The 27,919-nt window shown below is 39.4% G+C and overlaps 1 protein-coding gene across 2 annotated transcripts; it reads right to left on the bottom strand.

The window, feature by feature from the left end:
• Positions 1 to 360: 360 nt before the first annotated feature.
• LOC144246457 (inverted formin-2-like) lies at positions 361 to 27,919 on the bottom strand. 2 transcript variants are annotated; one of them, XM_085580836.1, is made up of 13 exons: positions 21,222 to 27,919; positions 20,424 to 20,931; positions 18,958 to 19,100; positions 18,419 to 18,480; positions 17,060 to 17,162; positions 16,321 to 16,406; positions 15,176 to 15,276; positions 13,469 to 13,539; positions 13,261 to 13,368; positions 12,596 to 12,666; positions 10,743 to 10,872; positions 9,888 to 10,052; positions 361 to 5,394 (listed from the first exon to the last, which is right to left on the bottom strand). In XM_085580836.1, the coding sequence occupies exons 2-13, from the start codon at positions 20,920 to 20,922 to the stop codon at positions 5,275 to 5,277; spliced, it is 1,659 nt and encodes a 552-aa protein (XP_085436962.1). In that variant the 5' UTR covers positions 20,923 to 20,931; positions 21,222 to 27,919; the 3' UTR covers positions 361 to 5,274. The 2 variants fall into 2 exon arrangements, with proteins under 2 accessions (XP_085436962.1, XP_085436963.1); XM_085580837.1 differs by having other exon boundaries at positions 10,752 to 10,872.

The following is a 27,919-nucleotide window of genomic DNA, read 5'->3' as shown; positions in this document are numbered from 1 at the left end:
CCTGTTCCTCAGAGCTCCTCCATTAAAACTAAATCATCTGGCAATACTTGACCTTTGCAATTTCACAGGAAAAACATCAAGCATTTGCCTTCTCAGATAAAAAAAAGCAGTGCTTTTTATTCTGGGTGACTAATAAGAGCAAAATACGTGCACATTATTAAAGCAGTGCACTTTAGATTTACTTCAGAATAAATTAACCCAAATGATAATGTTTCTTTTCAGAACTGCATATTTACCAAGCACCTGTTCATTTACAGCCCTGATAAAAATAGTAAATTGTTGCAAAAACACATGAAGATCTGTACTTGGATAGTAATAAAGAACTAATTATTTGGATAAAGAACACATCATCAGAAAGGCAGTATAGGTGGTTCCATTTTATTTTCTGTTTCCATGAAAGACTTGAAGCATGCAAAAAAATGTATTTATTGAATGTGCAGGTGACTGAAGATGAAAGCAACAAGTATCATGCTGGAGAGCAGGATGCCTCTCTGAATAAGGGTCAGAATGTTAACATGGTTGCAGAAGAAGCCAAATGTCTTGCTGAGATGGAAGAACAACCTGTAAAAGGCAGGCAGGTGTCCTTTCACTGACCTGAGCCCAGCTGGAGATCCAGCACTGCACAGTGGGGAAGATGAGATCCAGGTGAAGAAAATCAGGAAGAGATCCACAAGTGCATGAACACAGGTGTGGAAATCCTGGCATGCAAATACTAGGAAAGCCCTAGGCTGAAAAGCTGTTAGTCTAGCAAAAAGGAGACCAAAGGTGACATGATATCAGCCTGCAAATATGCAAAGCATGCTGCAAATTACAAGGGAGGGGTAATGTGTTTTCTCTGTGGTGTGTAGGATGAAATGAAAAGTGTTTGCATGCTTTATTAGATTAACAAACTAATCAGATAAGAATGGACAGGTGTGTAAAGCTTCAGTAAGCTTGAAACAAAAGCTGTGAATAAGAGCATCTTTGCTCCAGCACTATTCATAAGGATCACATTTGGGCACAGCAGCAGCTTGTCTAGACTTCAGGATTTCTGTTGTCCTTGGGTATTTCTGAGAAGAGTTTAGGCAGAAATGATTCAACATTAACTGCTTTGAGTTAGACCAACTTTAATAACTGTGTATGTCCCAATGTTGTGGGGATTTTCTGGAGACTTTGGCCCAAACTCTCCAAAGGTACATTGAGAGGTACACCCGTTTAGAGCAACAGGTCAAATAGTTGAGCAACATTTAAGAAGTTGTTCAGTTGCCACCTAAACCTGCAATCACTTCCATGTCTGTGAGTGTGCCCCACACTGAGCAATAAGCTCTCACTTTGCTACCAGATCCCTCCCTCATGAACATTGAATGTATAAACTGGAGAAAATACCCCACAAAATTTTATTTGGGCTGTCATCCCAGATTGCCTGAGGATTTATGGGTTTCAGGTGGGATGTGACAGACATTGCTGCTTCAGATATCTTTTTGCTGGCTAGAGATGTGAACATTTTTTAGTCTCTGCCATTCTAGATGGAAGCCTTTAATAGGTGAATGGTTTGGGTTGGAAGCGCCCTTAGAGAGCGTCTGATTCCAACTCCTCTGCCATGGGCAGGAACACCTGCCACCAGACCAGGTTGCTCTAAGCCCCATCCTGCTTGGCCTTGAACACTCCCAGGGATGGGACGTGCACAACCTCTTTCTCTCTGCCCAACAAATAATCAAGTTTTGATACCAGTCTAGCTTTGATACCAAAAATAGAGGTTTCTTCACATCATTTCAGCTATTTGTGTAAACATTATACAGAAAAATAAGATGTCATAAAACCTGTGGAAGGATTTAAAGACACATTTCAATGAAATGAGCTCAACTTGAATCTTTCCATCCAATAAAGAGGTGGAGATTATGAAAGGGTATGTATAGTTCAAGAGAGATTAAAGGAGCATTGCAATATGGTTATGCCCATTTATGCCTGTGAGAGCATGGCCTGAAGTCTGCCAGACTCTCGGTAAAAAAACTGTGGTAAGCTCATTGAATTCTGGGGTACATAGTGGTACCCAAGAGGGTACAAGATTACAGGCACAGGGTCAAGATTTTTTTTTTTTTAAGAATTTTTTCAGTTTTAGCGCTCATGGGGAATTAATTTAACTGCTTAGAAGTTCTATATTGCCAGATGCAATTAAGAAGCTTTTTTTTTCTCATTTATTCACCTTTTTTTTTAGGAGATTAAGATCCAGATAATCTATCCTGCCATTTTGCACTTAAATAAAATAAAAGTACCATTACTGTATTCATTCTCAGCACAAGAAAAGCACTTGCTCAGGATCTCACTTGCTAGTATCTGATTTAAATCTGCAGCTAATAAGCCTCATAAATTCAGGTACTTTTGTTTAGCTCTGTTTACTAAAATGAAGGTACACAAAAGTAAAATACATCCTGGATTACATCCTGGAATACAATGCAGTTGTATGTAAACTCTGCACTGAAGAGTTGTACTTATACTTTATACAGTTTCTAAATCATTATTACATGCTTTATAAAAGCCAACTCAATCAATACAACAGTGACCCAGTAAGATGTTGCAGCAGAATATCAGCTGATTTTCCCAGCTCTTGAAGACTAGATGCTTTTACTATTGGATCAATTTGTATTGGTGATATTTTATCATATATCAGCTTGTTACTTACAGCCAAGCAAGTCAGTCCTGTGTAAGAACACACAATAAGAATTTTTCCAGAGGAAAGCTCTTGTATTTGATCCTGGATATATCAGTATATGGAACTGAATTAGGAATCTGCTTTTGCAGTTGCTTTCTATGTGTAATGATAGCAGTTATGCTCTGGAACTTCTGTACTATTCATCAAAACGTACCTGCTCTTTACCTTTTAACAGCATTTAATTTTCTGCTGCAGTTACAGTATTATAGTGGCATATGTAAATTCTTACCAGATATTTAAATGCATATTTTCATGTTTTGTTCTTAAGCGTTCTTGTTCTGTTGCTTACTCTGGTCATTAGCTGTATCCTCAAATTTCCATTAGAAGCAGCTAATTTTCCCACTTGATTAGCTAAAGAAACCTCTAGATGTTATTTCTTTTGCAGTAATATATATAAAATATATGTTATTTTTCTTGAAGTAACATATAAAATATAGTCCTTGCAATTATCTGATATAATTCCTCAGAAGAATTTGAATGCCAAGTAATGGAAGCTGCTGCAACAGAATCTGAAGAAAATAATGCAGGGGAATTTCTTAATTTACTCTGAAGCATGGGGAAAAAATAAAATCAACATACATACATATATAAACATGTCCGGAGGAGGTAAAAAAAACCCAACCCTAGAATGCCTGAGTCCCTGGAATCAGCATAAGCCTGTCACCAAATTATTTTGGAAATCTTACCTTAAATCTTATTCACAGAAAAGCTGTTTTCAATATATGCAATCAAGTAAGATATTGCTCAGTTGTCTAAATAGTACCCTTCACTTGAATTTTACAGTTTTTGACTCAGTTTTGTTCTCAGCAGCTGAAGTCCTCACTAGTAATCTCTAAGTACATCAGCAATGGGGGCTTCTGGCTTTATTGCTGGCCCTAAGAGACATTGCTGCTGTGTGCTGTCCCTGGCAGATCTGTCAGCTGCACAGAAATGATCCTCAGACAACTGGACTAACCAGATATTCACACTGACAGAGCATGTGACTGGACTTAAGGTCAGAGATTTGGAGATTGCAGGATTGGGACCTTTAAAGATCCCTGCACAGGATTGCCCTGTGTGCTGTGTGGCACTGGCATTGAGGGAGGTACCTGCAAAGTTAAAGGATTACTTCATTCTTTGTGGAACCAGGCCTTGACAATCCTGTAAGCACAGGCTGATAGGGGTTCATCAGATTTACTCTTTTCATTCCCTTCTTCAGAAAATAATTACTTAACTTGCTGATTATATGACTAGAAAAACCCCATAGAACCCATTTTACATAGAATAAAGAATGTTAAGATATCAGCATCCTGCCATGCCAGATACGATACCTTCTGTTATTTTGTCACCATACCTTGATTGAGATTAAAATAGGTTTTAAAAGTTCCTGATTGTCTTTGTCACTGCAATGCACAGTTCTCTAAAATCAGTACTGAAAAATAATTCAGACTCCAAGTGCTCTTTCATGTTCAAGTTTATACTCCCCAAGAATTAAATCCACCTTCTCACAAAGGAACAAAAAGAATGACAGTTCTGCCTAAACTATCTCCTGAAAATACAGAAGGTTCTTCTGGTTTGGTGCTCCTTTTCTTTACAGGGTTGAAGCAAACCTTTAATTCTTACAGCTGATAAATGTCACTTTCTGATTTTATTTTATCATATACTAGGTTACTCTTTTGTATTTATAGCAAAAATGTATTTTTTTATTTTAACCTGCAGCTTTACATTAAGTATGTTGTGATTGCAAAGTATGTAAAACATTTGCGGTAGAACTTGACAAGACAATATTGAAAACTTTGTTTTTGTCAGTTTTCAATAGATTTTATATATTTTAAAAATGTATTTCTAAAAGTGAATAACTGTGAAAGAGGATCTAAAAGGAGGCCATCTATTTAGACACCAGATACAAGAAAAACAACAGTCTTCCAAGGGTTGAGCATCTAGCATAAAATTTACATGAACTCCACTCAGATTTACTGATGGCTTCTTTGCAGTGGTGCTCTGAAGAACTAAGAATTGCAAAGTAATGTTATTAGCAGAAATCTTCAATAAAAGTGGATGCCAAGTATTTCCCAATATAAAAATTTAAAATATACACATGCCAATGTTAGCACTGGACATGCTTCACACCCAAGGAGGCCCAGCACAGCAAGTGCTTATCTGCATCAATCAGCACAGAGACTTCTTTAAGCTCCGACATAACTCCATTAGGGAATCAGATCTCTGATCAGAAGAAAGCAAATAATGTGGTAACAATAACACCAGACACAACTTGCCTACTGTGCTGCTGGAGTTCAAGTGTGTGCAGCTTTCTATAACCCTAGAAGTCTCCCAAGAACTATTCTGAACAATAGCAGGATATCCTCCACTTCTGAGCAAAGTCAGAGAAACAAACTTGCTACTTGGGAGTGGTATTTTTTTCCTAACATCCCTCTCATGATTTCTTCAAAACATTCATTTGCACTTGAAAATTGATAATTGATGTCTTACTATCCATCTACTTGACAGCTACGTCATCCATGTCTAAGTCACTCTCATTGTATCAGATCAGCTAGAGTTAACAGATAAATTCCTTCTCATTAACAAAAGATGGCTAACAAAAACAATTAATTCTTAAATGTACTACACTTTCCGTACTCTCCCTTTAGCCTCTTTGCATCTTCTCCTTTAAACCATTTCTTCCTTTTCTCAGATTTTGCAGCTTGCTCCTTCCTTTCTTGATTTTCCTGCATTCAGACAGAATGAAAAATAAAATTATAAGTAAGAGTTTCTGAAGGAAAAGCTTGTTAAGAAACTCTCAGTTTGCAATGAATAGGTATTCTGAACATGCCCTGTGTGTATTTAAAAACTCTCAGCTGCTGGGGTTTGAGGGTAAATACCAGAACAGAGCTTCCTGGTCAGTCCCTTTGGCCTTCTCCATGTGATGATGTTACCAGCAAACTATTTCACCAGCTTTAACTGCAGCTTTCAACTATGGACTGAAATGCATTCTTCTTAATTAGTCCCTTTGTCCACAAAAGAGAACATTAGTTTAACTTAATTAGCATTCTAGAGATTTATCCCATAGCAACCTTGTTTGTATTCAGGGATTCCTACCAGAATTTTCAGGAGCTGTTCAGCTGTGTTAAACAGCAATTCAGAGTTTCTCTCCAGTCTCTCATTAAATTTGCCAGTAGTATTTCTACACTACAGTTCAGGGCCAGAGTCCAGGCTGGATGTTTATTGGTACCACTCACACAATTGCCAGAATGGCATAAATCCTGTTGGGATTTATGCAGATAGGCAGGATTCTGGTTTCCACAGAGCTGCTGCCACCAGAATAATATGGAGGAAGAAAAAGGATTGGAATGATTACTGCTAGCAAAAGAAGACCATTACTCAGTGGAAGAGTATTTTTGGCTTTTGATAACTAGCACAACAGTGGTAAAAGGTAGTTCTGAACAACTGAGATAACATACAGTATAACATAAAGATGATAAAAGCCATTTTCTTAAATGCTTCTGCAGTTCTTGTTCTAGACTTGTTTTGTCACTAGAACATTGCCATCCCACCTGGAAGCTTGCCTGCTTTTGATTGCAACCAGTGAGTAATTAATCTACACATTGTGGGTAGATCAATACTTAATAGACTGCTATGTTATATGACAAAAACTAATAACATCCAGGAAGATGCTGATGATTCGGTGCAGGTAAGATTTTTGATGAACATGTGTCTCATGCTTTGCAGAGAGTTTAAAGCAGAAAATACAGTTTCCCATGATAGTGATAAATCTGATTGCTATGGATCATCTGCCACTATTTCCATAAGGTGAGCTGAACAAGCCCAAGAAAATGTGCACAAGTTTATAGAACAAGACTTTACAGAAAGTAAAAATCTAGGATCCTTTGGTCCAAAGGAACTTTCAAACAAAGAAGACTTGTGAGCAGTAACAGAGTTAGTCTGTTTGAAATATAGGAGCATTAGAAGCTCAAGGTTATGGAAACTGTCACTGTGCCTTGGGAAAAAAAAACAAAAACAAAAAACTATCCACTCTTGACAGAGAAAGAAAGTGATACATTTTCCCCAAACAGAGGGTGCTTCTGAAAGAACAGGGCCCAGGTGGTGAAGTCTTAGGGAGAGGCTAGAAGCCTTCCATCAGTACAAGGCTCCTATGTGCTTGCCTGATAAATTCCTGCTGTGTCTTACGATAATATCTTTGAGATACTACGGCTGCTGGGAGACTTGCAGATTTGTGGGCCCTGGGAGAATGTCTCTATGTAATATGTTGTAAGAAATTAAGGAGGTGAATTCAGGGATATTCACAGCACACACAGTAGTGAGAACAAGCTAAAACATATTAGGAATAAATGTATCAATTGAGCAAGCCTGGACCAATTTTTAATTCAGAAAAACTGTAAAAAAAAAAACCCAAACAACATAACAATTAAATGTAAACACACCTAACAAAGTTTCTTGAAAACAAGAAACCCAAAAAGGTACAGTGGTAGTAGGAGAGAGGAATGAATACCCACAACCCCTTCTCCACTTTCCTGGATTAGTGGAGGCAGCTGCAAGGATGCGATTCAGTGAAAGAGGGAGTCACTTTGGATTTGCACTTTGTGGGATGTTAGATATTTGCTTGATTTTTGAATTAAAAGATGCTCCGGGACAACTGTTTATCCCCACACTATCTAAAGCACATCCTGTTCCAACACCATATGCACCCTGCTGAAGAGCAGCTGCTCCAGCGTGGTTGTCCTAGGGGAGTACACAGAGGAACTATCCCTGTGCAGTGCTGTCTGTATAACCTCTGTAATCAGCTGAATACTTCCTAGAGCAGATTTTGTGGAAGATTATTTTCTCCTTTTCCTGAGATTAGACCATCTCTTGGCTGGGAGGTCCCTTCTATGAACAGCTGCAAATGTAAGGGCAATCAAATGTTTACCACAATCCCCTATAATCACACAGAGATTCTCTTCCCCACAATTTTACCACTCGGTTCTCAGCAAAGCTCCATTTCTGATTTTTAGTCTTTGAGCTGAGGAGCTATTTTCTCCCTGTCTCCTTCCTCCTGCCATCTGCTTCTTTCATTTTTTGAGAATTGGTGAAACAGTCATCAGCCCTGGGTGACAAACCAGCTCCCTTGCTTCCTTTCACTGTGTCAGTTTGGGTATCATTTGGGTATTTCAAAAGACTTTGTTGATTTGGGTTTTTTTCCTCCAGACAGATGGAGAGAAAGATGGCAGAGTCTTATTAAAGTAATTCCATTTGTGTAACTCATTTTTTGTTACCTGAAGGATGAGAGATCAGAAAGAACCCCCAGGGAAGGGAGAAAGATTTTGTTTGAACAAAATAACAAACCTCAAATCTCTGTAGATAAGCTTAGGAGACATGAAGAATCACTATTTATCGAAACTATTTCCCTTCTTATTTGATGTGGGAATGGAAAGATAGCACTAGCAATTTTGGCAGAGCTAAGAGACCTGCTTTATACAGAAGACTAATTTCAAAATAAAAGTTACACCTTAGCATTAAGGCTTAAAATAAATGGCACTGGGAAGAGATGATGCCTGCAGCTGATTGTAGTGTAAAAATCAAAATCACAGAATAAAAATATGCTTTAAAAATAAAAACCTTCAGCTTTTCAGCATGTTTCTGTTTCAAGTACAAATAGTATCTTTTCTGTGGTGTTAGTAAGAAAACAAGGCAAGAGGAAAAGGAGATTAATTCTACATCTGCAGTAAAGGAGAGAGGTGCAGACAACATGGCTAATAGCTATGATACCTATGAGGTGAGGTGCTGCTGAGAAATGGAACTCAAAATAAGATGAAAGGGAGTTTCCATTTTGGGATATCAAAATAAGCTTCTTTCTAGGGGCTCTAACCTGGCTGTGAGCAAGAAGCACCCAGAAACATAGTGTGAATCTCCTGCAGCTATGCTAAGACACTCCATAACATTTACTGGGACTGTTTCTTGAAAGAACTGCAGTTGCTGGAATTACCCTTCACAGTAAATTTCCAGTATAGCTCTCCGCAGATGCTGAGCCATTATGTTCTTGACTGTCTTAGTTCTTTCCTTTGTGCCTAGAGTTTTGGGAACTTTAAGGATCAAACATATTGCCAAACAATCTGTAGTTATTAGGGTTAATTTTCCAGTTAATTTTTGTCTGTGGCATTATCACATCATTTCAGAGCCTAGGTAGCTGCATTTCTCCAAAAATTTCAGCTCAGTGGAGCTGAAATTGACTGGAGAAGCAGCTAGTGAGAACAGTAGAGGATATATTTTTTGTCTTTCATCTTCTATAACTTCCTCAGAAACATCATTGTTTTCATCTGAATCTATGATCTGCCCTGAAGCACTCCTCCAGTCTCTCTTGGCAGCAGAGCCATCTGTATTCTTGCAGTTCTTATAATACAGATGGTTCTCTACAGAAGGTTGATCCAGGCTGGGGCTCTCCTGGAGTCAGCACAAGAAATGGTGATTCTTGCTAAGATGTGTATGAGTGTGAAGCCACTGTCACCTGGCACTAAGAAAACCCTAAAGGAAGTACATTAGTCCAGGTATGAAGTGTGTGCAGTAAGGGAAATTAAATAGAGGTTTACTAGAGAGTTTACGAACTGGAAGGTGCTCTACACAACTTTTATGGTGAAGTTGTTGTTCTCTTACTCCTTATTGCAAGGAGTGAAGTCCTATAAATTAAGAAATATAATCCATTGGGAGATTTTGAAGGGTTTTTTGGAACACATAAAACACACTTTGGAGCTAACTAGTACAATGAAATTCCAACACATAATCACACCTTCCAGTTAGGCTTTGCCAATTTGAAAATTTACCTTTTGTCTAACAGCAAAGTCTATAAAGCATGTCAGCTTGTTCATTCTTTCACATGCCACAAAGGTCCTATTACATTGAGGTCTGGTTAATAATTTTCAGTGGGAAAAAATTACTTAAACTGTTCTCCACAGCTAAAAAAAGATCCACCCCCCTGCCCCATCCAAAAGAAAAAACAACCCAAGCAACAAAACAAAACCCCATGAACAAACAGAAAAAAAAGCCCCAGATTTTATATTTGCCCACATACTCATTTTCTGCTGCAGTTTGCAAGCACATAAATTTACTTTCATTTACTTCTGCAACCAGGGTTACGTACCCCAAGTTAGAGTAGAAGAAAATAGAAATTATTGCTTGATTAAAAAAAAAATTCTAAACCTATTTCTAAACAGTCACAAGGGCACACCACCTGTAAGGTCTTGAGGAAGATCTCTCTGAAGGTTTTCATTGTGCTGAATACATCTTCCAAAGACAGTTTTTTTCGGTCTTCACAAAGATAATCTGCAAGTTCTTCCTTCTTCTTTTCAATGGTGGCAAATTCCTTCTGCAGGTCCTTTGAAGCATTCAGGCTGTCCTGAGACACATTTTGTAACATAATTTATGCATATCAAAAAGTAGCATATTCTGAGCTGCCCAGAAGACTTCAGCCACTTAACAGAGAGAGGTCAGTTTTTTTCAAAACTAACAGCTAAGATTGGTTTACAATGTGTGATATTTATTTCTGAATTGAATCATCTGCATTTTCCCTCATTTCTTTGTACAACCATGTGGAAACGTGGCACAACCTGGGATGACTGAGTAAAGGACTTGCAGCACCAGGATTTCTATCTTATAGCTTTAGTTAACTGATATGCTCTGAGAAAACAAAAATCTAGAATGTTAGAAAATATGATTGAGAGCTGGGGGGGAGGCGAGGGGAAAACATATTGCAATCTATCCACTTTTTCCCCATAAAGCACAGTGACACAAAACATATTTCTGTGCTGCACTGTACACATTTATAGCTGCAGCCTACATTCCATTTTTTGGGCCTTCCTCTCTTTCACCCACAGAAAAATCTGTCTGGTCCTCAGCTGTTTCCATATCCCAGGACCACGTCACAGAAATGGAGGAAAATCTGAGATACTCCTCCCATCAGGGCACAGCGGGAGGGTAATAATGACCCCTTTCCCACAGGGCTTGGGATATCCAGTTGTAACCTGAATTACACTGCCTTTAAGAAGAAAGTATTTAGGAAGAAAGATGGGAAACATGTCACACTCACATTACCTACTTGCACAGATTTTCCATGCTGTATTTTTAAATCATCTGTCGACAAAAATAAATGCTTCTCTATTTCCAACAGTTTCTTCAAATTGGCACCTGCCTCAGCCTGCATGGCGTCAACGTGGATTCTGAAAAGTCCACAAGAGGGACAGTACATTGAAGGGATAAATCTTTTGTTTGCATTAACTTAAAATGTTATTATAAACATTATCATCTCTGCAAGTGAACATGGAATTAATTGTCCAGCCCAGACCCTGCTTTTGCAGGTAGTTCTTTTCTGTGTAAATTATTTTCCATGTGAACAAGCCCTCATCTAAGAAAGACTCTGTGCTTTTGCCCTCACTACCTCCCTGGGTGGACTGTGGAAGAGTTTCACTGTCCTGGTATTCAAAAAACTCCAAAAAATTTCCAGCCTATTTCTATTCATAAGCAACACAAGCTCATCTCCCCTGTGCCAATGCTGTCCTTATTTATCTGGTTCTTTTCCCTCTTTGTCTTTTCTCCCCAATCTATTTATAGTCCAAAATTGTATCTCCTCTCTGTGCTGCTTTAGCTTGTGTGGAGATCCAAACAATCACTGCCAAACCAACATCATCTGTAGTTCTGAGTTACTCTCTGGGCCAGACAAAATTTACTGAATCAGGAAAACCTGACTTGGTTTCATGGTGCATCCAGATGTGACAGCATTAGGAGAGTCCCTTGCAGGATTTGCACCATGCACAGTTCTCCACAGGTTGATTAGCAAATCAATTTTGTAAGTTTGAGAGTTCAGTTAAAGTAGAGGACAATTTCTTTATACAAAGAATGCATTTATATCATTGGCCAGAAAGATCTAGTTTCAGTCAAGAAAAGTATTTATGACACAATCCAAACAGAAATTTATGGTTGAAAACAGCATTTTGTTTAGCTTCTGCAAAGCTAACTCACAACAGCCACAGCATTTTTCTGTTTAATTATGGAATTAAAATACTTTCAAAAAATTATTTGTCAGGTACATAATAAATGTCAATCTATTGATAGATTTAAAAGTTACTCCTTTCTTGAGTTACAATAAAGTCTAAATCACTACAAGATTCCTGTGAATCCTCTGAATTCGTAACAGGATTAAAAATGCTAATCCTGATGCTACAAATGTGAATTCTGATTGGTGTATTGAACATATCTCCATGTAATTCCATTGAGTTAAAAGGCTGGCAAGAGACACATGAGGCTTTCATGGGAGAAAGTCAAAAGTCTCCAGAAACAGGTTTTTTCTTTCTGCCCACATATATTACAAACGTATGCTGATGGTCAATTCTGGGAGGTCCTCCCCAGTTGCCAGTAAATCACCCCAGTCATTCCCTTCTTACATAAGCTTTGTACCTTCAAATGGGCTTTCACCTAAAAATCACAGAATGTGCTGAATTGGAAGGGACCCACCAGGACCAACAAGTCCAACTCCAGGCCCTGCACAGGACCATCCCCAAAAGTCACATTGTGTGCCCCAAATATATTGTCCAAACACTTCTTGAACTGACTGAGAAACCTCAGGGAATATATGTTTATATTGCAATATGTGGAAGACAACTCTGGTCCTTGAAAATGAGGGAAATTCACTATCTATACAGTTTTCTTCTAAAGTAGTACTGGATCCACAGGAAAAAAAAAAAATCACACTGAGCCACAACTAAAAGTCTTAACCAGGTTGAACTATAAAAATTTCAACACTGTTTGGTGTTGAAGAGAACCACTCTCTTCTACAGCAGAGAAATCCTGTGACCCTATTACACCACCATAAAATGAGTCAGCTCCTTGCTGGCTTTAAAAAGGTTGGCAACTCATACATGACAAAAACAAACAATGATGTCCTACCCCACTGCCTTGGAAACCAAGTCAAGATCTCTGGGAAGCTGCAGGAGATCTCTGTGGTTTTTTTCAACCTCCTAAAATTGAAGAGAAAAAATTGTTATCTTATACAGGCTGTCAAAGAGCATGTAAGTTTTTCAGCTGGACAACATCAGGGCTGAAAAATTAACACTTCAGTTTTGCTCTTATAAGTGTAGGGATAAATTTAGTCTTGTTCATTCTTTTTCTTATGTTGGCATCTACAGGGAGTTAAAAAGAAAGGAAAAGACTCATTTTAAGTGCTCAGGCTGACATCCCATGGGCTGCCACAGTGTGCAGGCTGACCTGAGATTTTGTCTTCATACCATAAAAATAAATTTCATTTGACAGATACATTTGGGATATGTGTCAACACAAGGGAGCACTTGAAGAAGTGAAAGAAAACAACAAGCAGACAAGTCAAGTGAACTTGAAGAAGGAAACCTAGTGTTACCTCTCTAAATATTACTGGGTGTGGATGTGATCTCATCTGCACAGAGAGCTGTGGAAAAGTTTTCATGGTATTTCCAGCACAGAGACTCACCCTCTGGGTACCTATAGTGGGGTATTACTGAGGTAAAAGCCCCTTAGCTTCTGGGGAATTAATATTTGAGAATAATGCACACAGGATTAGTTTCTCAGTTTTGTTGTACCTCCAAAATATGGTGAAGCAGAGTAATGTTGTTTTGGTTTGCTTTTGTATCTGTTAGTTTGAGCAAGGCATTAATTTTAAAACCTCCAGCATCTCCAGTGTGACGCCCCTAGAAGATACAGAAAAAATTTCCTTCCTTCAGTTTTCAAGTCTTGCATTATTTTCTGTTATCTTTAGAATACAACAAATAAAGAAATAATTTTACTTACATAGTTCAGAAAGTTTCCAACTTTAAGAATTAATTGGCAGAAAACTGGCAGTTGGTGACTGGTAAGAATTGCTAAAGAATAAGAAGACAGACATTTTCAATAAGTCAGTAGGATTTTCATTAGGTTTGACAGTGATGGTAACAAAACTTCCATCCAAGATTATGTGAAGTCATTATTATGTATTTGGAAAAATACCAGTACAGAAATAAATTAGCTGAATGGAAGTGGAATGAGTAACATTCTGTTGTGATCTCTTCTTTACAAGTGAATGGAAAAACAGTTTTTCCATCAAGTTTGGAGTATAGATGTGTCAACCCTGCAGCTGCCTTATGAAAGAGAACCACATACAAGAAAGTGTATAAACTTGTGAAAGTCTATAGCTCTCATTCCCAGTACATATTATTCTAGTTAAGAGAAGCAAAGGGCTTTGTGCCTCATTATCATTATTACCAAGAGCAATAATAAAAAGATGCACATTTTAATAACATTTCTGGCAGAATTAGAACAGAAATGCTGACCTTCAGAATGGGATGGAGGGGGAACAGAGTTGCCAGGGTGGGACTACAGAGAGGTGTTGATTGCACCCCAATAAAGAGCAACCATAGTATTGACATCAGACACCAGGTATAGTCCTGTTTTGTATGTAAACATAAAAGTTTGCAGTTTAAGTGTTTAACAGGAGATCAATAACTCTCTAAAACCATTGAAGTGAAGCCGGAGTGCAAGAGCATCTTCAATAAAGAGACAACTTCAAACTAAAACCAGAGCTAATTTTGGGTGGAAGAGTCTCCTGAAATATTGGTGAACATCATCTGGGATGCCTTTTTCTGGCAGCCACATCAGATTCTGGTATGCCACTATGTCCTGCTCCACCACAGAACTAATCTGGACTGCATCAGCGCACACTACAGGAAAAACTGGGCTTGATTCATTGTTATGGAAAAAAAAAATCTCATCTGCACACAAGAATGTAACAAATACAGGATCTGTCACTGACATCTCCATCTCAGGAGAGACCGTACTGCTGTCTACAGGTCCCTGAAAGGTTGTCAGAGGGAGCTCAGCCTCTTCTTCCAGTGGCAGGATGAGAGAGCACAACCTCAAGCTGCACCAGGCAAGGTTCAGGTTGGACATCAGGAGGAATTTATTCACAGAAAGAGTTGTTAAGCAGTGGAATGAACTGCCCAGGGAGGCAGAGTCACCACTCCTGAAGGTGTTCAAGAAACAACTCGGCACTTAGTGCTAAGGTCTAGTTGATAAGGTGTTGATGGGTCAAAGGTTGGACCCAGTGATCTTAGAGATCTTTTCCAGCCTAAATGATTCTGTGAACCCTGAAGTGTTCAAGGCCAGGCTGGGTAGGGCTCTGAGCAAGCTGGTCTAGTGCAAAGTGTTCCTGCCCATGGCAGGGAGGTTGGAACAGGATCATCTTTAAGGCCCTTTCCAAAACAAACCATTCTGTGATTCTCTGATGAAGGAAATTTTCTTATTTCTCTTCAGAACTACTACTTCAGAGCAGAACAAAACAAACTGCAATTCTTCAGAATGTATTCTAGGAGCAGGAATTTGCAGAATAATTTTGATGTTCACTACACACTCAACAATTAAAAGGTTAATTTTGATTAGATTATGGCATAGACTACCACTGATGCTAATCAAGTAGAAGAAAGTGGCTGAACCTGGGCACTGGTGCAGCACTGATGTACTTACTTTCACAGGCTGTCCTGATGGCTTGTACTTTTGGCCACAGACACTCCAGCAGAATTCTTGTTTCCTCACAAATCAGCATACATTCAATCCTCAGCTGGTAGCTAAAAAGAGATCAGTGGAAAAAACCACAACAAACACCACAAAAAACAAACCCCACAGGCCTGATTAATTGACTTGTGTTCAGCAAGAGCATCATCCATTTTAGGCAAAGTGCAGTACCAACATTCTTATGGCCTCCTTAATGCTCTGACATGAGAACTGCATTATAAATAAATCAAACACAGATATTTCCAAAGATGTCCTAGAAACTATTATCATCTCTTCTTTCAGAGTGCGATGCTGGACTGACATCTGGCAGTGACTACCTTGCATAATGAGGCCATAATTTTTACAATTCCTGGGCAACACTAGCCAGGATTTTAGTTCTTTTTAAGTACACAAACAAATCTGAAATATTTTGGCAGTGATGTCCTTTAATGACATTTAACTTCATCACAGATTAATATTGTGAAAGGAATTTTTTTTCTAAAGTACTTTTAAATATAGCTAGAAGTTTGAGAAAATTAAAAGCCCCAATTTCACCACCACATTTTCAAAAACGTGTCTCTGGTTGTGGCATGGCAACTGATCAGATTTATGGAGGGCTATTGCTATTACTTATAATGTATCACCATCTTTTTGTGAACAGCAGAAAGAGTTCTCTGCGTGCACCTCATTTGACTTGGTAAAAACTGGGGAGGTGGTGAAAGCACAGGCTCTGCTGTGATTCACTCTTGGATTTGTGAGCTCTCCAGTGGGTGAACTGGGATCTGTAGCCCAGGGGTGGAGTGAATCAGCAGCCTGGTGACAGGATTCAGTCTGCAGCTTCACGCCACACAGGAATAGCTGTTCAACAGTCAAGGGTTCTTTCATACCAAGGTTATTTTAACTGTAGTTTGCCAAAGGTGTCTGAAAGTCTCTCTGGCCTTTTGGAAGGAAAAAAAAAATATTCTCATACAAGGTCTGCAAATAGCAGTGAGATGATTTATCCTGAAGACTGGATGTCAAGAACATCCCTCTAGCACAAGAAACAGAGGCCTTAATTTTTATGGACAAGTCTTGAAAGAACCACACTCATGGAAAGAGATGAGGAAAATTTTGCTTACCTGGGAACTGCCAAAAGATAGAGATAAAACTGATCAGCATTTGCCAGCTGTGATTTTTTGTCTTTGTAAGATTTCAGGCCATTTATCTAACAGGGAATCAAAGAGCAAAATAACCACACATTTAACAGGGAAAAAAACACACAATAATTTCATTCTCTTTTTACAGGCATGAAACTTGCTTTTCTAAACTTTGTGTGCACAGGCAATGGGAATGAAGCAGGTGAACAATAAATTCTCGGTATGAACTGGTTTGCAAGGGCAAAAATGTAGGGCTTTTTTTTTACTGGAAGGTCTTTTGCCTTAGTACAGCATCTCCTAGGATGAATTCCTGATCTGTAGGCAGAGATTCAGGAAGCTATAATGCACAGACACCCAGAATCCCTTTAAAAAGATGGGTCCTTTCCCGTCCTCCTTTTTGAAACTTGCTCTGAAAGGCTCTCTATTCACCTAAGTCTACAAATCCTACTGTGTTTCATCCACTTAATTAAAATAACAGGATAGAGAGCAGCACTTTGTCTACACCTGTTGAGTCTCCCAAAATGTTTTTACTCAATTTTGTGTGAAGAGGTCAGACTGTTGCTGGGATGGACTTCCCATCACTCTGCCTTGGAATTTCATTGACCTAGATACAGCAAAAGGATGTGGGATCCAGGCATAGCTTCCTGTTCTAGCAGTGCAAGTATTTCAAGCTGAGCACACAACACACTGAACTCCACCAGAATGACATGTTAAGGGATACCTCCTGTTCTTCAGGCAGCAGTTTAAGTAGCTGTCTCAGTATGTCAGCATCCAGCTTGGATCTATCCCCTTTCTGAATCATGGCAGCAATGTCTTCATTGGAGCTGCAAGAAAGAGAGAAATGGTGGGGAGCACTGGGGGAGTAAAGACCTCAATCTCTCTGCTGGCACACATACTATACCTGCCTCCCATAATATTTGGATCTTAGTCCTCAAAAATACATGGAGATATGAAAATGCAAAGGTTTTTCTTTTAAGCCTAAAGCAATATTCCTTATAATTTAGGTTTGCTTTTTGGCCTTTGTTCATATTTACACAAGAAACCCAAAGCTCTGCTTTTACTGTGGATGTCCAGTGTCACTGAGAAGGCATTTACATTTGAATTCCTCCATCATTTGCTGTGGTTTGGGCTCTGGAGAGCTGGGCTCCCTCGGCCACCAGCACTAACAGAGGCATCACCCAGCTCAGAGCAGCCTCATCCCTCACAAGTGCAGTGGGGCTCAGCTCTTTGATCCCACAGTCACCAGCTGCTCCCAGGAGAGCTTCAACCACTGCCCAGGGAATCTTGCAGGAGAGGAAATAGCATCTGCATTAGGCTGTGCACCGTTCTCCCCCACTGAGAAGCAGTTTGTCATGGAAAAAGAATAATAATAATTAAAAACATCCCTCTGACTGATCCTGATTTATTCTTAATGAAAAGGGATTTCTTGGCTGAGTTTTCTTCTTGAAACCCTTTTAACATGGGCCATGACACAAAGGGCAGAAAGAGAGCAGAACATCCATCATTATCCTACGATAGTTTTAGGAAATCTAAGAGCAAAGATATTTTCCCAAAAACTAGTACAAATTCCTTTCCTCCCCCAGCCCTCCATGAGGGCTGTGACTTGGTAAATTTCCATTTCTTCAGTTTTTCAAACTGTTTCCTATTTATAGAAAAACTGCACATAAAGTCTATGTATGATTTTGGATCTGAACCCCTGGAAATGCCACTTTAAATGTAACAAAGTGACTTGAAACTTCCAGTCAACAGTCTTCCCTAACAGCTCCTGCCAGAATTTGATATTTATGACAATAATACCAAAGAAAAACATGTTTCTACATAACTGTACTGTTATTGATGAATATTGTCTCTTTAGGAATCTGTAGTGCATTCTAGGTTTAATACCAGTTTGAAGAATGATATTTTTTGTCTGGAAAGAGATTGCCACCTCTCATTATTAAAAAAAAAAGGGGAAGAAAAGTTGACTTTTTGTTAAAGAAAGATAGTACTTGAAAAGTATTTCTGCTAAATTAATTTAATATCTGAATAAACCCATAGATACATCAAATCAGTCATTCAGATGTTATTCTCCAAATCTTACCACTTAAATTGCTTCAGAAATATATTCAGGAGGAGGCTTTTCTTTGCACCTATGAATGTGATCTGTAAAAAGGGAAAAAAATTGGTCAGCCAGAAATACATTTACCTTAGATTCAACAGATTTTCTAGGGCTTTTGTTTGTTTATTGGCTGTGATTAATTCTTTTTTGGTAATAATATTATCAATAACCTTAATTGATCAAATCCCAAGTAATTGACAACAATGCAGGTTTTTAGATGTATTTGAGAAAGAGGCAAAGGCAGAGAGAAGGAAATTGATTTGCTTATTCCAGTTTATGAGAATTAATATTGAAATTCCCACATCCTCCTGCCTCAGATGAAGACCTATCCCTCAGGAGAGTTATTTCAACTTCTTTCATTCCAAACCTCCCCTGTGTTTTTTTTAAGGCAGCCTCAGGCAGTGGATCTCAAAATATTTCAAACTTTCTTATTATAAACGATTGCCAACAATAAAGAATGAATAAGCTTTTAACTTCCAAGAACCTTGCCATTTTCTACAAAAAGTGGGCAGTCCAAGTACCTCATTTTTTTTCTTTCTTTTTGGCTCTGTTTTCTCTGTAGGGAATGTTGGTGGGACAGAGAAAAGAAGCTCCAAGCTTGCGTAGTCAGGTTCCACAAGCTGCTTGCTGCTGCTTGGCATCACAGCCCATATGGAGTGGCTTTCTGGAAGAGAATAAAAGCTCAAGATGGACCACAGAGGTTGAGGAACACTTTTAAGGTAGTGTGATTTGTAAGAGGGAAAACTCTTCCAAGGATGAATGAAATATGATGTTCATTAGCCCTGGACAAATGTGAATTATTTAAGAGTGACAGCTCCCACAGAGAGTATCCCAAAGGTTTGAAGCCTAATTAAACCTGGAGGATTAGTGCCACATTCAATTCACTGAGCTGAAGGCAACAGATGAACTTAATGGGCTGCTTCAAATTGTTTTTGCTATTGCTGACCAGCTACACATTAGAGGACTGTGGTACCAAAACAGGGGATGCTGCATCCACTTAGGTAAACAACTCTTCTTGCAAGAGACCAAGACTCCCAAGCCCAATATTATTAGCAGACTCCTCAGGACCTATGCAAAAAACAAATAGAACTTTCAAACAAGATTTTGTACAACATGGGAGCCTTTAAGACAAGATCACCTTTTGCTTTAGGAGAGATTGCAACAATGACATTAAATGCATTGGGGATGAATCTCAGTTTGTCTTTCTGCACAAGAGAGAGGTCCATGGCTCAGTTTTTACATCTGTGTTTATATATTTTATCACAGCAGCAACTTTTTGTCCTCTAGGTCTCCTGGTCCTGGAGATAAGCAAGGAAGAACAACTGAGATCTGTGTTGTCTGAGCTGAATATTAAAAACTACAGCAAAACTGGAGATGTGTTTCCAGCCTCTTTGCTGGAACAAGACTTTTAAGCCCCTTTGGCTCATGCTAACCACAGACTCAGGGTTATTTTGTGTGTGTGTGTGTGAAACACCACACAAATCACATGCCTGTGGTCAGTATGAAATGAAGCTGGGGGCTACCCTGAGGGTACACATTCCCCAGCCCTACTGACAAGAGCTTTCAGCCTCAGATCTTGGCTGATACACCTTTTGGCTGTGCAAGAACATAAAAAGCAAAGCAAAACCTTCAGCTAAGAGTTCACTCAGTGGTGATGTGCTAGCAGTTCATTAAGAAGAACCACAGAACATGACTATTCAAAGGATCTTTCCACTCCACACAGAGTATTTTGCAAACCTTAATCAGCACAGACTCACAACACTCCTTTAAAAATAACAGAGATTGAGAGATTAAGAGAAGGTAACTCCAGTAGCCACAGAGTCTCAGCCCAGAGCTTCTTCCAAACTACTGTTTCCTCCACTAATTGGCAGAGGACTCCCTTTCCATATTAATTTTGGGATTATTATTGAGAGCAAGCAAAGGGACCACACGTGTGACCTGACTTTTGAGTGAACCCATCAGCCCAGCATTACAAACAAGCACGTACGTCTCACCACGTCAGAGGGGAGCTTCTGCCAGTGGAGCAACTTCATCCTCAATGTTGGTGTCTTCTTACTGTGGGGCTGCTCCCCACGTCCACAGGTAAGATGACTGCACCCAGGACTGCTGCATGGTTGAGGAGATGGGAGTGATGGGGCATTTATGCCAGGCATGGAAACAGGGGGAGGAGGCACCTTGCACCCAGGAGGTAGGGGTGGAGGTGCTGGCAGCTGTGGTAGCAGAGCTGGTATGATAGACTGCTTTTGGGAAGAAGAGGAAACATCTTTCTGGGAAGGTGATGCGCTCCCTGGACAATGCTCTGACTTCCCAGAAAGGCCAGCTGCTGGAGAAAGGCTCAGGTCTGAACTGGGGTACTCCTCTTCCAAATCCATATTAACTTGAGTGCATTTGTTCACCTTTGGAACAGATCTTCTAGGCACTGTTTTGTGGGGATTTGAGCAGCACATGCTTTTTAGCAGGTCCTCCATGGCTTGCCCTGGTCCCATTTTCCTGCTCTACAAGACAACAAGGAGGTGCATGGATTAGCAAAGTTCCTCACGACTGCTCTCTACTTGCAATTCCTACAGAGATGCAGAAATAACAGTGGCTTTCACATTAAGGTAAGCAACAGGAATATGTCTAACTGCTTTACAAGTGATAGTTTGTAGCAGTTTCACCTTGCTGAGTGGGGAGTAAAGCAGTCCTTCAGGCCATAAAGTTCATTTTTGACTTCTCTTGATCCTTCTACATTCTTGTTATAATGCATAAAAAAAGAGCAAATGCTATCAGCATAGTAAACCCTTACCTGGTTGTTTTTTCCCCTGTTGACAGCTGTTTGGTGGGGTGGAGAGATGCCTCCTGGAGAACTTACTACAGTTGTTCTACAGAAGGGACATCTCAAACAGCAGGGACACAGCCCTGAAAAACCATGTTGCCACAATTTGCCTCGAGTGCAGAAGGGTGCAGGGGATTTAAAGAGAAGCTCTCAAAATAGCCTAATAAAGTAAACAAGCTACAGCTGAGGAGGAGGAGGAGGATTCAGGGTGAGCTGCTTAGGTACTTGTGACTACACATGGAAGTGACTTGTAAGCATTTCAGTAAGTAAGATTATCTTACCTATTTTGCCCTTAAAACAAATTTTAATCTAGGGAAAAATCTTTATATTTGTCTTGAGACAATACAGTTTCTTTCAGAGCTTCTTGCAAAAGACTGCAGGAGTTCCTATCTTGTATGTATGCCCAGTTTAAAACATGGAGACAGTCCTACAAAAGTTAGTAAAGTATTTGCTGTTTTAGGACTTGGCTTTGCTTGCTTGACTGAGCAAACCTTTGCAAACAATTGCATTTCTTGTGGCTGAGCAATGTCCTGGGACACTTAATCTCAGTAGCTGGAGCTGCTGTGTGATTTTTCTCTTTATAACCTCTACAGCAATGGCCATCAAAAATGGCAGGAGGAGCACGTGCTAATAGGGGAGCAGTGAACAAACTATCAATGACACAGTAGGTGCAGCATTTTTAGGATATATGTAGGCAGAAACATCCCATTCTTGAGCAAAACACACGTGAATAGCATCAGCAGTTTTAACTATGTGGGGACTTTCACTTCCAGTGCAGCATGAGAGATTTTTTTGGTACATACACCACATTTATGTTCTCAAAGAGCTAGGTTAATACTTACTAATGATGATATATTGTTATATAGGATAATCCTTATGAACCATTTTCCTCCTGACACAGCAATTTTGGGCAGTTACTAACACAGAAAAAACTCATTAGGTGAGCTGCATTAAAACCTGCCATTGATGCATCTCTAGTCCATAGCACATCTGTAAAGCATCTTCTATAATTTGTAATAGTTTGTCTTTGAAAACTAGCACTTCATAGTGATGACAATCTCCAGCTCTTACAGCCCCAGTGCAATTGTAAACCAATGCATCTAAAGCAAAAGAAAGCAATAAAAATTTGATATCTTTTTTCAGTCTTAATTTAGTAAGAATGGCTTACATTAGAAACATTAAATGTTAAATCAGCCAGTAAATAACATTTGATTTACATACTAAATGGTACCAGTTAAAATAACTAAGTCAAAGGCCTATAACAGAAAATTAATATTAACCATATTTGCGGTTTACTTGAATTAATTTGTCGTTGTTTTCCATATTTCTTTTTGCAAAAATAAATAGTTTCCCCAAAGGTAAAGCAGGCTTACATTTAATTTAAGTAAACAATTTAATGTATCCCCTTTAGGACTTCAAAATCTTTGTGGTAAACTTGTACATATGTCTGTAATTACCCTAACAGGACAAGTGAAGGATTCAGCCCTATGAAAAAGCCTAATGAGAAATGAGAAAGCCTAATGAGAAATAAGCCACTTTCTGCTAAAAGTATTAGGAGTAAAATGAGCTGATTAAAAAAAAAATCTTATTAGAAATGCTCATATTAAAATTCTGCTGCTTGTTTATTTTAATTAAGCTATAGGGAGAATCAGCAAGACTATTAATTAGGAAGCTCTTTTTCTTTTAATCAGAGTGCTCATCTAAATTGCTACAGGGTTTGTGTAAAGAAAAGTCTTATTTTTAAAAATCCTACTAACAAGTAGTACTATGCAAGGAACAGCTAATATGCTTTGAATGATAAATAGGCTTATAATAATGGATCTCCAAAGATTATACTTTAGAGACTATGTAGAGAAACCCATGCTTTTAAAAAGATTAAAGCTTTGGTTTAACTTCAAGGCAGCTGTAACTTACATTGCTGATAATGTTCAAATGAGCTTGTGGGTATATATTAAAAAGAAATCTCTGTGTGAAATTTCCCCTTAGAAAGTTCAACCTCCCCTCCCTGGTGAAATATATAAATTAATAGACACACATCTCAATGCAGCCAGACAAGCACTTACACTTGTGCTACTTATGCAGGGCAGGGGACAGAGATTGACTCAATAAATCAGCCCAATTCTGATGACCCTGTTGAATCAGTTAACTTGCAATTACCTGTGAAGATATTTTCAGTGCTCTACTACTCCACCTTTTGTTTTATGGGGAAACCTGATGATGCTTGAGGACCACAACAATACAGGGTTTCAGTTCCACTTTTTTATCTGACTACTGACATGCTAAAAATAGGCACATTTTTCATTAGCCTTGAAAGAGAAGCTGTATTTTGACAACAGAGGGTTTAGAATTTTAAGTCAAATTAAATAAATATCTTACATCTGTAATTTTGATTATGTAAACACTCCAATATTTTACTGCTTGTGTTGCTAATGGACTGATGTGGGGCTACCTTGTTTTGTAAAACTTGATTTTCTTTGTAATGGGGAATTTCATCCATTGGTCACTATTATACTATTAATGGGGATTTCAATGAATGTTTCAGAAGACCTGACATTTCCTCTTGAATATAAATACATAAAATGTTTCTCTTGAGGGGGAAGTTGTTTAGGAACTGTACCCCACACACATTCAAGGTAAGCACAGAGTGTACACCTGCAGGGTAAGATAGTTTTGAGGATATGAAGATGTACTTCTTACCAAATGGCTGGAGCTGAGCAGGAGAAGGTACAACCCACCTGGGGACAGGGTTAGTCACTTGTTTATGCAGACAGCTGCTCCCTTACTAGAACAAAGCTGTTGTTCATTAGCTCCCAATGGGCTCCACTTGCTCTGTTTTGGATTCAGGCACTGACTTGCATTAAGATGCTCCTGGTGTAATATTCCTCACTGTTGACTTTGCAACTTGTGCAATTTATTTGTGATGATTATGATTCTTAGGAGGATAAAAATAAGAAGAAGGTGATAATAGAAATCTCAAACCTTTCTTGCACAAGCAATCTTCTCACTATAAGATTCACTCTTTTTCTTTCAGATAAATTCCTAGGGGTTTTCAAGGTTTTTCTGCAATCTAGGGTCAGAGAGGCCTTTGGGAAATAGTAATTCCTTGCAAGTTCCCCTCTGCCTTTTGTTTTGATTCTAGTATAGCTACAAACATTAAAGAGAAAAAAGGAATTTTCTTTTTCTTATTGCTAACAATATTTCTGTTGTGGTATTTTTCATCAGTGTTTGTCCAAGTGTTTCAAATGAAGTCATTGCCCCCAGTTTAGAGATGGGGAAACCGAGGCAAAGCTTATGTGCTTGCCAACTGCCTCTTAGGCAGAAAATGAGTTCTCTCAGTAGCACAAGTTGCTGGCATTTCATTTCAGTGCTCTGTCTGTCAAAAGCCTCTTTAGTCTTGCAGTCCACCTCTCATTAAGATCCAGCTACTGCTGTGCCTCCATTTCCTCTTATCAGAAAGCTGGAAGCAATTGGAAAATGTTGGAAACAAAGTGAAAGAACTCATTTTTCACTCTGCAACTGCCCCTGCTGCTGGCAGGAATGTGGCTGTGAAAAGTATGTGGACTCTGCCCTAGGGATGGAGTTAATGAAAAAGTCCTCCAAGGGAGCTGGCTCCACTTTTTGGCAGCTGGTGGTAAGGCAGGACCCTTGGGATGTGCTGCAGAAGGAGCCTGGGCCAGCAGCAGCAGCAGCAGCTGGGGGTGGCAGATGTTAGGAAGCACCTGCTGCTAAGACTTTGCTGGTCTCTGGGCCCTGCAGCAGTGATGAGGCAGTTCAAGGAACCATGGAAAGGTGTCTGTAAAATATGGGGACAGACTCTGAGAAGCAGGAGGCTGGGAGAAGATGTGTAGGATCAGCAGTGAAATTTGAGAGAATAGGGATGAACTCTTCAAAATTGAAATAAATGTCAACAGTTACTTCAGTTGGGCCTTGTATAGCTAAAGGGATTGAAGACAGGACATAACAGCTTTAATCTTTGGATAATTGCTAGGTTTGAGTTAAGTCATGGTTTGAAGAGATTGCTGTTTGCTCTCATTTGATCTACACACATTTGTGCTATGGTTTGCATCTGGACCTCTGCAGGCAGCTGTGTGTGTCACAAAACATGCCTTGTGGAGATCAGGGTCTGTTCTCCGTCCTCTAGACCTCTACCAAGGTAGAGCAGTTGAAAATATTTGGAGGGGGAAAACCTCTTCTTGTGCTGTTTTCCCTGGGGTCTCTCCAATTCAGGGGGTGTTTCAGAAAAAAAAAATATTTGTCTGTGATTCAGGATGGGTTTGTAGACTGTTGGTATGGTGAATGCAGTCACTACCCCAGGGGCATATTCTTCTGTGTATAACACTGGTCCACCAAAGAGGATTAACACAGAGACCTGAAAGGGTTTCTGGACTCCTATTACTCCTACCTTTTCTACTTCTCTTGTATCTGCTTCTTGCTGAACAGAGAATCATAAAAACATTGGTTGGAAAGTTCACCAGAAATGATTTTGTCCAAGCTCCCTTTCAGAGAATTATCATCACTGCTCTGGTTTTGTCTGAGCTGTGAATATCTGAACAAATGGAGGTACAAAACATGGCAAAGTGTATAAAAAAACTGTTGGTCTCAAAGGATGAATTGTGGGAATTGTGTGCTACTGAGGGTTTCATTTAGATTACAAAATCAAATTGTGGGTTTCAAAGGATTACAGGACCAGACTTCATAGACTTGTTTCCCTTTTTGCCTGTGCTGATTCTGCTTCTCCTCTTTCTTCATCTATTCTGACTGATGGATTTGGTCATTAATTGTCACTAATTCATGACTAAACTTACAGCAGATTATGCTGTATGAAGCCACATAAGTACCAGACAAACACATCAGGTTCTGCATGCCCTGAGCAGGGCAAACCAACCATAACCATAATAATGTACGTGCCATCAGCAAAGACTGCTGATCTGAGAAAAAACCTACTTTGACAGGCTTGGGAGTGTATCTAAACTGACTTGATAGGAACTGACTGCCACAGGGTGATTCTTGTCTTCTGACTTTGAATAATGCAAGCTGAGCCTGCCTAAAGTCTCCATTAGGGAAGCAGAGGACTCCTGCTAATTCCTACCAACACCTGGCTCTGTGTGAATTGTCACACACAACTCTTGCAGGAGTTGTGGATGCTGCAGCAAAGAGAGCATTAGAGAGCTCCTAATGTGAATTAAGTGCTAGCACAGCACGGATGAAGGGGTGAGTTACTTCCAGAGCTGCTGAATATGTTGATTAACTTGCAGTGATCAAATTCTCCCCTGATATTTAAGGTCTAGTACCTGCTCTGAACTAAGGAATTGGAAACATTTTTCTTTATTATGGACCTCATTTCCATTGCAAATCCTGCAAATCATGTGGTTATTTTGCAAGATTGACACCATGCAGTAATTGCAAACATCTAGAGAGGTCCTGTCACTATCACTGCCCCATTTTTAACCCTCTGTAGTCACACTTCCAGTAATGGGAAAGCTGTTTATCATATCCTGCCCAGTTTTGATTGTGAGGTGACCAAACAAAATGTGGTTTCTGATGAAGTTGGCTCATGACTGTATTTGCTTTCAGACTCATTACGGGGACACAACCTCATGACTAACATGTTCACTCATATTTCATGGCCATGACTATTAGCGCACAGACAGAATGAGCCAGGGTTTCTACAGAGCTAATGTTTAGCATTGGTAGGCTTGCATGTTGTACTTGGTTGATCACTGTGTACCAGAAATATGAAGCCCTAGATCCAGGCTTTACATTGAGATGGAATGGAAACTGGTTAGTTTTCCTAAAACAGGCTTATGCATTTTAATTTCAATTTATCCTGCCTCTTTCTAACAGGAACAGAAGGTATTTCTCAGCCCCCATGGCTGTGTGGAATGTAGGAGAGGACCAAATGGTACACTCAGCCCAAGAGACACTGGCATAGCTTGGAAATTTCGGCCATGCTCCAAGTAGAATGCAAAGCTGTGGTGGTGCTCATGAACTAGATACAGCTCCATTTATATATCTCCTTCTTTTCAAAGAATCATTAATACTGGAGAAGGACCTCCAAGATCATCAGGTCCGACCTTTGACTGAACACCGCTGTGCCAACTAAACCACAGCACTAAGTGTCACATCAAGATGTTTCTTGAACATTTATAGGGATGGTGAGATGTCATGCAGAGAGAAAATTAAGAAGGCAAAAGTTCAGCTAGAATTCAATCTGGCCACTGCTGTTAAAGATGATAAAAAGTTTTTTTTATAAATATACTGCCAATAAAAGAGGGACACGGAAAATCCCCATTCTCTATAGGATGTGGAGGGGAACATTATCACCACAGATGAGGAAAAGGCTGCCTTTGCCTCAGTCTTTAACAGTAAAACTGGTTATCCTCAGAGCAACCAGTCCCCTGAACTGGCAGACAGGGACAGAAAAGAGAATAGGTCCCCCACAATCCTTGAGGAAATGGTCAGTGACCTGCTGTGCCACCTGGGCACTCATAAATCCATGGGGCTGGATGGGATCCACCCAAAGGTACTGAGGGAACTGGCAGAAGAGCAAAACAATTTGTAATTACTAAGCATATATGACAATTATGCTTTATATCCTATGTGGAAAATATAGGACTTTGATGGATGAATTCTCATGAATTATAGGTCTTCTCCATCCCTACGAGAGA

Source organism: Lonchura striata, chromosome 5 (assembly GCF_050655825.1).
Source record: "Lonchura striata isolate lonStrDom1 chromosome 5, ASM5065582v1, whole genome shotgun sequence".
NCBI lineage: Eukaryota > Metazoa > Chordata > Aves > Passeriformes > Estrildidae > Lonchura > Lonchura striata.
Note: the sequence above shows the minus strand (reverse complement) of the source record. Positions and strands in the feature narration are given on the sequence as shown.